The 14,621-nt window shown below is 46.7% G+C and overlaps 1 protein-coding gene across 1 annotated transcript in view; it reads right to left on the minus strand.

The window, feature by feature from the left end:
* Positions 1–14,621, minus strand: part of LOC114687845 (prolyl endopeptidase) — a 122,518-nt gene that overhangs the window by 71,092 nt on the left and 36,805 nt on the right. The window contains exons 5-6 of the mRNA XM_037200518.1: positions 14,378–14,587; positions 10,664–10,785 (exon numbers count right to left, since the gene is read on the minus strand). Coding sequence (XP_037056413.1) covers positions 10,664–10,785; positions 14,378–14,587 — 332 coding nt within the window. The remainder of the gene's footprint in view (positions 1–10,663; positions 10,786–14,377; positions 14,588–14,621) is intronic.

Consider the following 14,621-nt stretch of genomic DNA (forward strand, 5'->3'; position numbering starts at 1 on the left):
ATGCGCTCATTCTCAGTGTCCATCTCAGGGCAGGCAGATGCCACCCTCTAGGATAAAGCACTCAGCCCGTTCTGTGCTGGATGCTGGAACAGATGGCTCTCATCTCCAGGACTCACCCTCATGACGAAGAAAGCCGGCCCCATCAAGGCCGTGCATCCTCTCGGGTTCGTCCCCATAGACTACCTGCTAGTTCAGGTTATAAAGGTCCTGACACCGACTCCTCTTCCCCAGTTAGAGCGAGGCTGAGGGGCTAGCCTGGTGGAGAGCTCTCTGAATGGGCGGTTATGATCTATTAGTGCTTCCAAAGCTCGCTCCCCCCGCGGTCACTACCCCCCAGCACGGCAGAGGGTTAGAAAGCATGCCCACTAACTTCCGGGACACAAGTTTCTACATCAGTTTGATTCTGCAGGATCTAATATCTGGCAGCATGCCAGACATGGACAGCACCCTAAAAATATAATATGTGTAACAGGAAAGCCCATGGCCATGGGTCTTGTGCCCAGGCATCCAAACAGTCACTTCTCCATGGGTTCTGGAAACAAGCGGCGGCGGGTAGAGAACTAAGATGTCAGCTCTGCTGCTAATAAAGCACACACTCGAGGTGACTAAATGTTGTGAGTCTGCTGGGTCACAAGCTCCCAACCTCTCATGTCCAGCCATCAGGATACCACAGTCAAACATTCCTCAGGACAGGGCTCAGTGGAGTGGGGGAAAGCCCCTCCCTCCACGCTTTGTGGTTTCCTACTTTGGCACACTTTATGCTCGCCAGAGAAACCTTCACAAGTGGCTGCTACCATTACCAAGTTTGTTTGTGTTCATCAAAAACCAGGGCAGAAGGTCTGGAGTTACGGTGTCATTAAAAACCACAACAGCCAATTAACCAACTTAATTGTGCACACCGTGGTATCACACTAGAGCGTGGCTGGCGAAGGTTACCTAGACAACCTACGAGACACACTGTTCAGACAATTACGGCTGGTCTCTCACAATTTATTTTGTTAGGTTGCCGAAAACTGGTCCAATACACACACAATGAAGCAGCCTAGCACAGACAATGGCCCCAGCGAACTCCCAAACTGAAAACAAACTGCATTAAAAGAGATGAACATCTACCAGAGGCATCTACTGACAAACAGTTTTCAATTAATGCCTCACGTAGGGGAGGAAGGTCATTCAGTGAAACCCAGATCTCAGTCAAGCTGTTCTTGTTCAGAGAACAGCAGCCCTGACAGAAGATCATTTGACTGTGAAATAGAGACATCAACCACTACTAACACGCTCTGTCTGCACGATGGGGCATTCGTGTGTTTTTAAAAATAAATCTGCATGAATTTGACTACTAGCATCAAGAAAATCTAAAGCTGATGAAGTCAGCTATCATCAGTCTTAACGGGGTCACAGTCAGGGTAGCTGGGTTTCCCAAATGACCTAAATGAGCAAGCCTTTCCTCATGCATCTCACAGTAGAGGGGGAAATTAACAGAAAAATGGTTATCATTTTAAACTTGTGATCATTTATCTAAAAAAAAAATCTACATTACCATCATACAACAGGACAAAAATCCCACTTCTGGACACACAATGTAACATTCATCACACATTAATCAGAGAACTCCAGCTATGGTGTAGTTTCTGGCCTCACACAGGCTGTGTTGGAACCCAAACACGACATAAAATCTCAATTTTATCTACTTAGATAAAAGAGGGCATTTAATTCATGTCTACGGGCATTTTTTCAAGGTAACGACAGTTATTTTCTTCCGTCTGTCACAGGAGACCCGTGTGTGTAAAGGTGTGAGGAGAGCTCTGACACCTGAAACTGGAGGCTATCAGGTGGAAGGGAATGGATTTCAACAGCTTTCAGAGTTATTATGTGCCTCTCACAGCAGCAATCTTTACCACATTTATTGGATTCTTTTTGTAACAGCTTTGAATCATAACACCACTTTGATATTGAGTATGTTTCCAACACTTAATTAAGGAAAACGTTTAAATGCCAAACCTCATGCAAATGATGAGCTTTCGGATAGGATTCATGGATGGTGTGAGAGGCAGTGTGGGCGAATAAGCAGCCATGCACACAGGTGTGTATGAGTAACCTACACATTCCTAGCAGGCAGTCCCGTCAGACTAGCCGGCATCCCCCAGACAGTACAATACCACACCGAGGAAAACCTGAGTCTCTGCAAACACTGTTTGATTTGCCTGACAAGGTAGAATGGGGGAGGGGAATGTTGATAAACAAACAAACACTATTCAAGATAAAACAATACAGCTCCTGACTGTGTAGCCACTTCATTCTAATCCGTCTATTTTTTTTTTTTTCTTTCCTGATAGACAAGCTTGGTTATTCAAGAATCTACCATTGTTTTCCTTCCTCCCTTACTGAGTGATAACACGAACTGGAGAAAGTGGTCATCCAGCCCTCCAATAGCTATACAGGTCGATCATCTCTAGTTTAAAAATCCAAAATCTGAGCTGGCGAGATGGCTCCCTAGATGAAGATGCTAGCTGAGCCAGTCTGACAACCGAAGTTGGGTCCCCAGCACCCATACTACAGTGGTTCTCAACATGTGGGTTGTGACCCATCAGATACCCTGCCTATCAGATATTCACATTTCGATTCATTACAGTTATGAATTAGCAATGAAATAATTGTATTGTGGGGGGCAGGGATCACCACAACATGAGGAACTGTATCAAAGGGTCGCAGCATCAGCAAGGTTGAGAACCACGGCCATAATGGACAACATGAACTAACTCCTGATAGTTGTTCTCGACCTCCACCCATGTACTGTGCAAATGTATGTTGGGATGTTGACGTTACGACTCCACAAATAGAAAAATCCCCCACCTGAGCTCCAGTGACAGTGTGTAGTCAACTTACAGGCACACTGACTTTCAGCTACGCATGTGCTACAGAACACTGTCAACTTGGGTCCTGTGAGGTCTCGTCCTGGCTATCAACTTGACACACCTCGGAAAGGGAACCTTAAGTAAACTGCCTCTATCAGCCTGGCCCGTGGGCAAACTGTGGGCCATTTTCTTGACTGCTAACTGATGTATGCGATCCCCACCTACTGTGGTGGTGCCACCCCAGGGCAGGCGGGCCTGAGCGGTGGAGAAAGGGAGCTGAGTGTGAGCCTGAGAGCAGCCAGGAAGCCGGTTCTCCAAGGTTTGTGCCCCAGGTTCCTGCTTGAGTTTCTGCCCTCTTGATGACCAAGGAGAGGAAATACACCCTTTCCTTCCCCAGGCTGGTCGGGGTCCTGGTGTTTATTATAGCAGCAGAAAGGCAAACCAGACCGGGTCCCATTGCTCAAGTGTTTCATTAAGTGTCTATAGATATTACATCTCGGGACATCAGGCCCGAGCACTTCAGACAGGGAACAGCATTCCCAGCAGCAGCGGCTCTGTAAGGGGCAGCATGGCCTTTTGCTTGCCCACATATAAATCTCCAGTTTGGTGTGTGAGCCCTTCTGTCTTCCCAGTCCCCCTGCAGAGATTTCCCCTTGTAGTCAGCATGGTGCCTGGGAGGTGCTGTGCAGTGGAGGGGGTGCTGGGTGCAGAAGCCCTCAACAATCTTACCCAGAGATGCACCCTGGGCTACGTCAACAAGATGGCAAGACATGCCATGGGTGCAACAGTACCAAGAATGCTACGGGTAACCAACTGCTTTCTGACTGAATGTGAGGTTCACTCCTCAGGAGGAAATGCAAGCCTGACACTCTAAAGAACCAATGGTTGGGGAACTCAGAGGACCCACAAGAGAGCCTACAACTGTTACCTTGGTAAATGGACATAGTCAAACTGCCTACCTCTATACCCACAGATTAGTGCAGCTCTCAGACCTCATCGGAGACAGGGTTTTTTTTTTGTTTTGTTTTCTGTACAGTGGACGATGGTTAATGCAAAAAGTCAACAATCAAAGTCCAAAGCCTAAGTTCAGTGGAGTGCACAGACACAAATGAACGTGTATATCACAGCCCTCCCCGAGGCTCAGGGACCGCTGCAGGAGAGGGTGGTGGAGGACTGGACCCAAACAGTGCCTTCTGGACACGGCAGGACTGACGTGCCCAAGCACTCACGGCAGCACAGGACCTGCACAGAATCAAGCCGCCATCCCTACCTGAGGAGCTACGGACACCGACAGCTGCCAAGGGACGGAAAGTCACTTTTCCTTCAGGATGTACCCTAGCGGGCTGACCACACTCGGGTGGACAGTGGGTGCCACACCCATGAATGAATGGGCGATAAAATCTAATCAGTGAGCTATTTAAAAAAAAAAAGTACATGCAATTGGGAGGGGGCAGGCAGGTGGGGCAAAGATGTGGGAGTAAGTAGTAGGTAGATATGATCAAAATATATGTTAAAATTATCAAAATTAATTTAAAAATTGATTATTTTTATTCAGACTTTTTCATTTAATATACTTTGATCATATTCTTTGCCCTCCCCCAACTCCTCCTGGGTCCTTCCCCCCACCTCCCCACCCACCAACTTCATGTCCTTAATCTCTCTCTCTCAAGAAAGAAAAGGAAAGGAGAGGAAAAAGGCAGAAAGATTGTTCGAGCCTGCGGTGGTGAACGGCACAGCAGGGTGATGCACACGTGAACTTGCACAGACCGTGACAGCACACAAGACCTGCACAGATTAACACAACCCTAGCATGAAGAAGGGGCAGCGGACAGAATTCCCGCCAAGCAGCTATTGCAAATGAAACCTCCTGGGGAGGGGAAAGCCAGCTTCTCCACTGGAGCGACACTGGATGTCGTACACACTGCCCTATTGCTGTGAAGAGATACCAGGCCCAAAGCAATTTATAAAAGAAAGAAAGCATTTAATTAAGGGCTTGCTTACAGTGCCAGAGGGTGAGTCCATGACCCATCACGGGAAAGGGGGACAGCAGGCAGACGGGTGGGCACGGCACTGGAGCAGGAGCCCAGAGCTTACATCAGATCCACAAGCATGGCAGAGGGCCACTGGCCTGGTGTCGCCCCCCGTGACAAACCCCTCTAACAAGGCCACACCTCCTAATCCTCCTCAAATAGTTCCACTAACTGGGGACCAAGCATTAAAATATATAAGCCTACGGGGGACCAGTGTGATTCAGATCACCACCATAAGTATACCAACCACACTCCAGGGCAGGCTACATGTCCAGGAGTAGTTGGCCAACACAAAGCAGACTCCATGTTTCATGTGAATTTCCCACGCGAACATATGTGTAACGTGTAATTGTGTATACAAGTGTGTATTTTTGAATTATTAGGGATCACAAACCAATATATAAAAATTGCTTATGGCTATATGTGATTAAATATTAAGATTTTGGATTGCCAAAAAAAAAAAAAAAAAATCTTTCAAGAATAAGGTGCGACAGAGTTAGGGCTCAGAATCCTCACTCTGTGCATTTCCGCAATCTTGGCTCTGCAGCACCCCCTGCTGGGCACACCGCCTCAGCACATTTGAATTCAGGGGAATTTTTGTTTATCTGGGTTTTGGTTGTTGTCTCAACCTGAAATGCTCACAAATGACTTCAAAATAATAAAGTTTTTGGTGAGGAGGTCCGAGCTAACCTAAAACACAACAACCTCTCCTCCACTGTGTCCCCTCACATACACTTCATCGTGTACACTAAGAGCTGACCTCTTCCCATCTAGTCAAACCACAGCTGTTTTCTTGTGCTGTGCCCCAGGGGCCCAGGAAGGGTCCCCAAGCACTGCAGTGTGAGACAGACGCACAGGAGGGTCCCTGGAAAGCGGTGAGGAGGCAGTGGTGATCACAGCCTGATGGGCAGGGTGATCCACAGGGGTGGGCCAGGAGGCTCTGCTGATCTCAGTCATCTTGAAAGATGCCCTGCTGAAAGGGGTGGAGGTGTGAACCTCACAAAAACACCCCAGGAAGAAACAGAAGCTTGGTGGGAGGGTGCAGTGGTTAGCCATGGACAACAGTACAGAGGCCCCAGAAGGAAGGGCACTGGGAAGCTGGCACCTGGACACATGTCACAGCCGAGCAGCCAAGTCACACCAACCCAGCAAATGGCTCTGGACACGGCACACCTTACCCCCTTCTCTGATTCCTTCCTCTGTAGCTACTGGAGAAACTAGAGGAGAGGCACACCTTCCCAGCCCCGCCTGACACCCAGGGGAGCCGGGACAGAAGACAGCAGAGAAATCAGGTTCCAGCTCGGACCACAACGGACTTTAGTGACCACCAGCCAAACGCCGCAGCCAGACGCTCAAGGTACTCCTTCCCTAGAATCCACTAATTCTTCCTGCGCAAGGTGAAAACGACCCGTACAGAGAGGCCAAGGCAGAATCAGTGAAGGAAGGTGGTCACTCATGGAGTCGAACCTGGACTATAAAGTGAACTTCTGTTAAGTCTGAGGTGAGAGGGACCTGTCCAAGCAGAAAGGTCAGAGGCGTCAGAACAGGAAGGAAGGCTAAGTCACACTCTCCAACAGCGGACCACAGGGAGCAGGATGGGGCCACCTCCAGCCTGCCCTCAGCATTTCTCCAACCTCACCCCCAAGCATGAACGCCGTACCCCCACTTCTCTCACACCCAGAAGTTGTCTCCTCAGCCAACAAGCTCCCCAGACCACCGAGACACTGGTAAACCCTGCACCCACGGGTTCTCAGAGCCTTGGGACAGGAAAGAGAGGACTCTGATGTCCGCTTGTTTATTTCAAGCTACTACTTCTATGCAGCAGACAAGCACCTGTCATTCATTGCCATTCTTGAAGTGGTCTTTGCTATTTTGTGTGGCCTCTTTCTTTCTGATGAGAGAGGCAAGCTGCACGGTGCTCATAAGGGTGTAAAGAGCTGAGGACTTCATCCAGCCGGCCAGCAGGAGTTCTGGCCATGGTCTGTGTATGTACCTGTGCAGTACTTGATGCTGTCTGTGCACGAAGCAGCCACCTCCTCAACACTGTGGTCCGGACCGGGTTAAACATTGGACTAACATAGTCGACTGACTGAAAAATGACAGGATTCCCTCAAGTTCTTAAAATTGCCTTTCTTTTTGTTTGCTTAGCTAAATGCATACACGAGATTCTTCCTATTTGTAAATGTTAGTTGCTCAGAGCGGCATCATGGTAATACTACAGGAGGGCCCCCAGGTGTCCCTGGATGAATGAATAAAGAAAAATGTACATACAGACAGTGAAATCTTGTTCAGCTTCAAAACAAAATAGAAGTCTTCAATATGCATGATCCTCGAGGACCAGGTGAGTGTCACGTGCTAATCACAAAAGGACACAGAGGAACACAGAACAGTCACATTTACAGAAACAGGAAGTGGAGGAACAGCCACAGAGGAACACAGAACAGTCACATTTACAGAGACAGGAAGTAGAGGAGCAGTCACAGAGGAACATAGAACAGTCACACACAGGAAGTGGGGGAACAGCCACAGAGGAACACAGAGCCGTCACACACACACACAGGAAGTGGAGGAGCAGCCTCAGAGGAACATAGAACAGTCACACACACAGGAAGCAGGGGAACAGCCACAGAGGAACACAGAACAGTCACACACACAGGAAGTGGGGGAACAGCCACAGAGGAACACAGAGCCGTCACACACACACACACACAGGAAGTGGAGGAGCAGCCATAGAGGAGCACAGAACCGTCACACATGCATGCACGAAGCCCTGGGTTTGATCCCAAACACCACAGAAGCCTGGCGTGGAGGCAGACACCTATCCACCAAGCACTCTGGAGTGAGAACCAGCAAGCTCATAAAGTTAGGTTCATCCTCAGCTATAAAGTGAGTTCAAGGCTAGCCTGGGCTACACAAGACCATCCCAAAACAAAAAGCAAAAGCAAAAATGTTCTGCTGCAATGAAATTATTACTTCCAACATTTACAAGTTCTCTAGGAGGTCAAGTCTTCTAGTTTATGAAAAAGCCAGAGGGAATAAAATTTGAATATTAAATATACAATTTTAAGTTTCCCTCATTAATACTCCAAAGGTAAAAGGTCCAAAAGGTAAAGAGAAATACATAAGACTTAACATTTTAATTTTTGATAACATAATCTCCCAACTGTTTTTACTCAGCTAAAGGTGAAAGTGTGTACTATTTGTAAATAAGCACCCAGGGAACCATGCAGCAGGAAGCTAACCTGGAAGAAAAATGACAGCAGGAACCATGGGAAAAGCTGGTGTGGTGAGGAGTTAGGGCAGAAAAAAAGCACAAGAAAAGTGCATGTTAACGCTGTTGAGCATGACTGGGCTCTGGGAACATCTCTAAAAGCAGGTTGCGTTCAGCCCAGGGGCAGTGATGTGCTGACTCTTGATCTAGATAAAAAGACCAACTGAAAACACCACACATGAAGACACACGGACAAGACACCATCACTATCTTCTGTCCTTGAACCAGACTTGGAAACAGCAGTTTTAAATCTAAGATGTTCCTTTCCAGCTGAAGTCCTACTTGCCTTTCAGATAAGAGAAGTTCCTCGGTGTGCTAACATGTCTCTGGTGGGTTCTTACGCACAGTGGGATGTTACATCCCACCCTCGATAGGACACAAAGAGTTCCCCTTCTTTTAACAACACACTTTCCTTAGTTTACAGACTCCTAAGTTTCTTCACAGAACACTCTCAAGGCACAGAATACAACATGGCCACCTGTTTCAAGAGCACAGCACCTCAGAAATTACTGTTAGGATGCCCCCCCCACCCCCTGCAAGTAATGTATGAATATTTATAAAGTGGGAAAATGTCTAAAAGATGCCTAATGAGAAAACATAATATGAATGAAGAAAGCATACGGAAGAGACTCACATTCCCGCCTGAGGCAGCAGGAAACAATTTAGAAGACTATGGTGCTGATCTCTGGAATGTTCACGCTGTTCCCCACATCATCATCTACTTTTACACATACAACCATAAGCATTGTGTGCTTTTATTAAGATTTTTATGTTGATCCTTAGCCATCAGGGAAATGCAAATAAAAATGAATTTGAGATCCCATCTTACACCTATCAGAATGGCTATAATCAAAAACACAAGTGACAGCTTATGTTGGAGAGGGTGTGGAGCAAGGGGAACACTCCTCCACTGCTGATGGGAGTGGAAACTTGTACAGCTACTTTGGAAATCAAAATGGTGGTTTCTCAGAAAACTGGGAATCAACCTCAAGACCCAGCCATACCACTCCCGCGCATATACCCAAAGGACTCTCTACCATACCACAAGGACACTTGCTCAACTATGTTCATAGCAGCACTATTTGTAATAGCCAGAAACTGGAAACAGCCTAGATGCCCCTCAACTGAGGATTGGATAAAGAAAATGTGGTGCATATATACAATGGAGTATTACTTAGCAGTTAAAAACAAATACATCATGAAATTAGCTGGCAAATGGATGGAACTAGAAAAAATTACCTGAGTGAGGTAACCCAGACCCAGAAAGAATAACATGGTATGTAATCACTTATAGGTGGATATTAGCCATAAAGTAAAGGATAATCATGCCAGAATTGACAGATCCAAAGAAGCTAAGTAACAAGGAGGGCTCATGGGAGGACAGATGGATCTCCTCAAGAGAGGACAGACAGATCTCCCCGGGAAGGGGAAACAGATTTCAAAGGTGGCCTGGGGGCAGGTGGAGTTGGGAACATGAGGGGTGTGTGTGTGGGGGTGGTACTGAGAGAGAAATGATAAAACTGGGGGGCACTTGGTGGGGCAAGGTGGAAACCTAGTGCAATGGAAACTCCACAGAATCTACAAGAGTAATCCTAGCAAAGACCCCTTGCAATGGGGGAACACAGAGCCTGGACCAGCCATTTTCTGTCACCAGGCAAGGCCTCAAGTGGAGGACTGGAATACCAACCCAGCCACAAAACCTTCGCCCTATAGTATGTCCTGCCTGCACAGTGTTCTGGGACCAGAGCCTAATGGAGTCGTCATCAAAGAGACCAGGGAGACTTTATCCAGCAACTAACGGGAGCAGATGCAGAGTCCCACAGCTGAACACTGGGCAGAGTTCAAGGAGTCCAACAGGGGTGGGCGAGGAAGGATCAGAGGAACCAGAGGGGTCAGGGACACCTAGAGAACACAGCCTACAGAACCAACCGACTGGGACTCATCGGGGCTCACAGAGATCAGGGAGCCTGTACGGTTCTGACCTAGGTCCTCTGCATATATGTTACAGCTGAGTAACTTGTTCTTGTGGGGTTCCTAACAATGGAAGTGGGGTGTCTCTGACTCTTTTCCCTGTTTGTGGGACTCTTTTCCTCCTACTGGGTCACCTTATCCAGGCTTGATATGATGGTATGTATGTGCCTGGTATATTGTAGCATATTATGCCATGTTTGGTTGATGCTCTGGGAAGCCTGTCCTGAGGGGAGGCAAGGTGAGGTAGATCTGGAGGAGAGGGGAGGTAGGGGGCAGATACTGGGAATAGGGGAGGGGGGGGGGAAACTGCAGTTGGTATATAATATATGTAAAAGAATAAAATAATAAAAGATTTTAATGTTGAAAAAACAGAAGATTTGCCATCTTCGTTATTAATAATCAATTTGAATAGCAGTTTTTTAAAAACACTCATTGTACAACTACCATTTATGGGACATCTACTACCATATAACAGGAATATTTACACATGCACCATGACAAGGTCTCTGAGGATGGACTTTCACAGTATACAATACCTCGGCTCCCCCCATCCATTTAGGCTCATCAGGGAACTCAGCACACAAAATATCTTCGGACTGATCTGTCCCCAAGACGTGGTAGCAGAGCTTCTGGTGGAGATTGGTGGAAGTCTCTGTCCCTGAAGAATAAAACATTTTTACTGAAATGCAATTGGCAGTTTCAAGACAATCTCTACTACGTCCATCACACAATGCTAAGAACATTTCAAAGGTTGAGTATATGATTGAAGGACGCAAGGTTAACAAACAAGTCAGTCATGTTCCTACACACCAGCAACAAATGTGGGATTGTTACCATAGCGACCAGCAAAATGAAAGAACTCACTGTAAATCTAACGAAGTATACACAAGGTCTATACAAGGAAAATTATGAACCATCCCAAAGAAATAAAATAACTAATACACAGAGATACTCCGCGCTCATGGAGAGGAAGGCTCAGTGTCACCAACATGTCAGACCCTCTCGACCTGACCCATAGAGACAATGCCAGGATTCCAGTACGTTAATCTGTGGATCGGGACTGTCCTGGTGGTTTTGTTTGCTTTTTGTTCACCTTGACACAATCTGGAGTTATCTGGAGAAAGGAATCTCAACTGCACAAATGCCTACAGGCCATGTGATGAAGACATTTTCTCGGTGGATGATTGATGACGGAGGGCCCAGCCCACTGTGGGCAGTGCCACCGCTGGGTAGGTGGTCCTGGGGTATACAAGAAAGCAAACTGAGCAAGTCATGAGGAGCAAGCCAGTAAGCAGCACTCCTCCATGGTCTCTACATCAGCTCCTGCCCTGACTTCCCTCAGTGATGGAGTACTACCTGGAAATGTAAGAGGAAATAAACCCTTTCCTCCCCAGATTGCTTTTGGTCATGGTCTTTATCACAGCAACAGAACCCAAACTGAGACATGAACACAGATTCTCAAGTTTTCGTGGATGATCATAAGGAGTCAAAATAACTGGGAACACTGAAGGCCAAGGACGAAGGCAGAGGACCGAAGCTGTCTAACGTCAATGCTGCCCTCTGGGATGAGCTGGGGACTTGTCATCCCAGCACCCCAGGGCAGAGCCGTGCAGCCAGCCTGAAGTTAGCCAGGTCCGCACTGCAAGGCTTTGTTTTAAAATAAAAGACTTGGGGGGGTGAGAGAGGGGAGGCATGGATAGAGGGCAGCGGAATACCCTAGCAGAAACAGAAAAGGAAACTAAACGGAGGAAGAAGGGATTAGCTGGAGAGGAGGAGAGGGGGGGGGTGTGAGAACAAAGTATAACAACAAAAACGCCATGATGACACCATTACTTTGAATTATACCCTAAAAACTAATAATGAAAAAAATGCTACAGGACTCTTGATATGTGGCAAACAAGAAGTTTAGCAACAGAATTAACAGCCCAGAAGTAGACCCACATAAATACAATCTGTTGATCTTTAATAAACAATCAAAGGAAACATAGTGTGATAAATACCAACTTTTCACCAAATGGTACTAGGAGAAAAAAGCAAACCTAGATATAAACTTTACATTACTCACAAAAATTAACCCAAAGAAGATCATAGACCAAAATATAAAACACTGAACTATAAAATTCCTATAAAAGATAAAGTAGGAGAAACGTAGGTGGCCTTGGAGCAGGAGTTACTTTTTAGATGTAACAATAAAGGTCACTGATAAACTTGACCATTAAAATTAAAAACTTAACTTGGCCAAAATTCTACTGGAAGAGTGAAAAGTCCGAGACTGGGACAAAATCTCTGCAAAATACCAGTACGACAGAGGGCTGTTAAGTAAAGCATGCAAAGGACTAGTAAGGTTCAGAAATGAGAAAACTAAAGCCAATCAAATAATAGGTCAGAGACAAACAGTCAATGAGCTGTGAATAAGGGCTCCACATCATGTCGTCCCCAAAAAACTGTAACAAAAGGTAACTCGGAGCTACCCGACCCTGAGCACTCAGACACTGGCAGACAGCCAGGAACCCTCACTCTTTGGGAATGCATTGGAGGATGGTTCTGGAGGTTTCTCACCCTAAGATCTGGCAACTGTACTGCTTAGAATTCATCACAAGGGTCACCGAAGTCCACAAGGAAATCTACCCATGATAGCCACTTACGTAACTGCTAAAACAAGGAAACACCCCGTTCCCCTCAGTTACTGAATGGATAAATACGACAAACAATAGGATGTTATTCCTCGCTAAAAAGGAAAGAGCCAGCTGGGCATGGTGGCGTACATATGCCTTTAGTCCCAGCATTTGGGAGGCAGGCAGATCTGAGTTCCAGGCCAGCCTGAGTTCCAGGACAGCCAGGGCTACACAGTGTAATCCTGTTTCAAAAAACCGAAAAACCAAAAAAAAAAAAGAAAGAGAGAGGGGGAGGGGGAGGGAGGAAGAAGGAAGGAAAGAAGGAAGGAAGGAAGGAAGGAAGGAAGGAAGGAAGGAAGGAAGGAAGGAAGGAAGGAAGGAAGGAAGGGAGGAAGGAAGCCATGAAATATAACAACAGGAGCCAATCTGAAGAGGCTACATCACCTACAGAAGTAAAACAGACAGAAAAGGCCAGCAGTGCCTGTCCCCTGTACCTGAGACGCTAAGACAGAAAGTTCAAGGCCAGTTTGGGTAACACAGTGAGACCCTGTCTGAAGAGAAGGAAAAAGGGTCGGGGGCCGCCAGGCACCAAGGAAGGGAGGAGACTAGGTGGAGCACAAAATACTTTCAAGGCAATGAAAATTAGCTCTACGACACCACAATGGGGACGTGTCCTAACTGTTAGTCCAAGTGCCAGGGTGTACATCAGGAGGAAACCTAAGCCAGGCTTGGTGCACGCCTTTAATCCCAGCACCTGGGAGGCAGAGGCAGGGGGATCTCTGTGAGTTCGAGGCCAGCTTGGTCAACAGACTGTATCTAGTTTGAGGACAGTCAGGGTTACACAGAGAAAAGACTGTTTTGAAAAAAAAAAAAAAATGTAAACTACAGACTCTGGGTGATGAGTGATGATGTGTTACTGCAGATTAGTTAATTATAAGGTGCTAATTATCCCTCACCCTGGTGAAGACACCAAGGATGCATGCACCTTTTAACTCTGCTGTGAACTAATGCTCACTATTTTAAAATGTTAGGTTATCAGCTGCCTTTCACCACAAAGCAATTCACATATATTTGCTGATTTTGAATACTGTGAGACTAAACTTTATTTTCTCACTGTGAAAATGTACTAAGCTATCAGGGCAGTGAACAATCACACCAAAAATGTAAAACACACTTTATAATCCTTAAGGACACTCACTTTTTAGGGAACGCTGGTAGGAAGCACAATATGAACTGCTTATGTCAATCATAAAGCCCTCCATCTTAGTCTGAGAGGCTTTTATACACCGCACCAAACAAACCAACCAACCTAGGAAATTACAGCTGGGAGACACGGGCCCCTCTCTCAAACCAATCACAATGACTAACCCACCTGCAGCCTCAAGGCTGCCACTGACCACCCGTGGGCCACATGCAGTCCATGAATGGAGCCAAACATAAAACAGTGAACATTGTGAGATTTTTAAAAAATGTGTGATAACTGGAGTGCATGCATTTGTGGGCAGCAACACTGTGCTGCAATGTGAAAAGGTTGGCTGTGTCCGGTACACCAAGCAGTGTCAATCAATTCCGCCTCCTCTTCCGTCACAGGAAGTCCCAGTCTTGTACACCGTGCTTCAGTGAACGCTCACATACCATCGCTCTTCCCGTCCTGCTGTGGGTATGAGTTGTAGAACATCCCCTTCCCATCATGGGTCCAGGCCATGCAGGTGAACTTGACTCTCTCCAGCACGTCGGGAAGCTCCTTGGCACCATCGACTTTCATGAACTTGATCGTCACCCAGTCTGAGCCACTGGCACTCAGCCCATAGGCAAAATATTCACCGTCTTCACTGAAGGCATAACCTATGGGGCACAGGAGACAGTCACGAGTGACACC

The sequence above is a fragment of the Peromyscus leucopus genome, chromosome 8a, assembly GCF_004664715.2.
Source record: "Peromyscus leucopus breed LL Stock chromosome 8a, UCI_PerLeu_2.1, whole genome shotgun sequence".
Lineage (NCBI taxonomy): Eukaryota > Metazoa > Chordata > Mammalia > Rodentia > Cricetidae > Peromyscus > Peromyscus leucopus.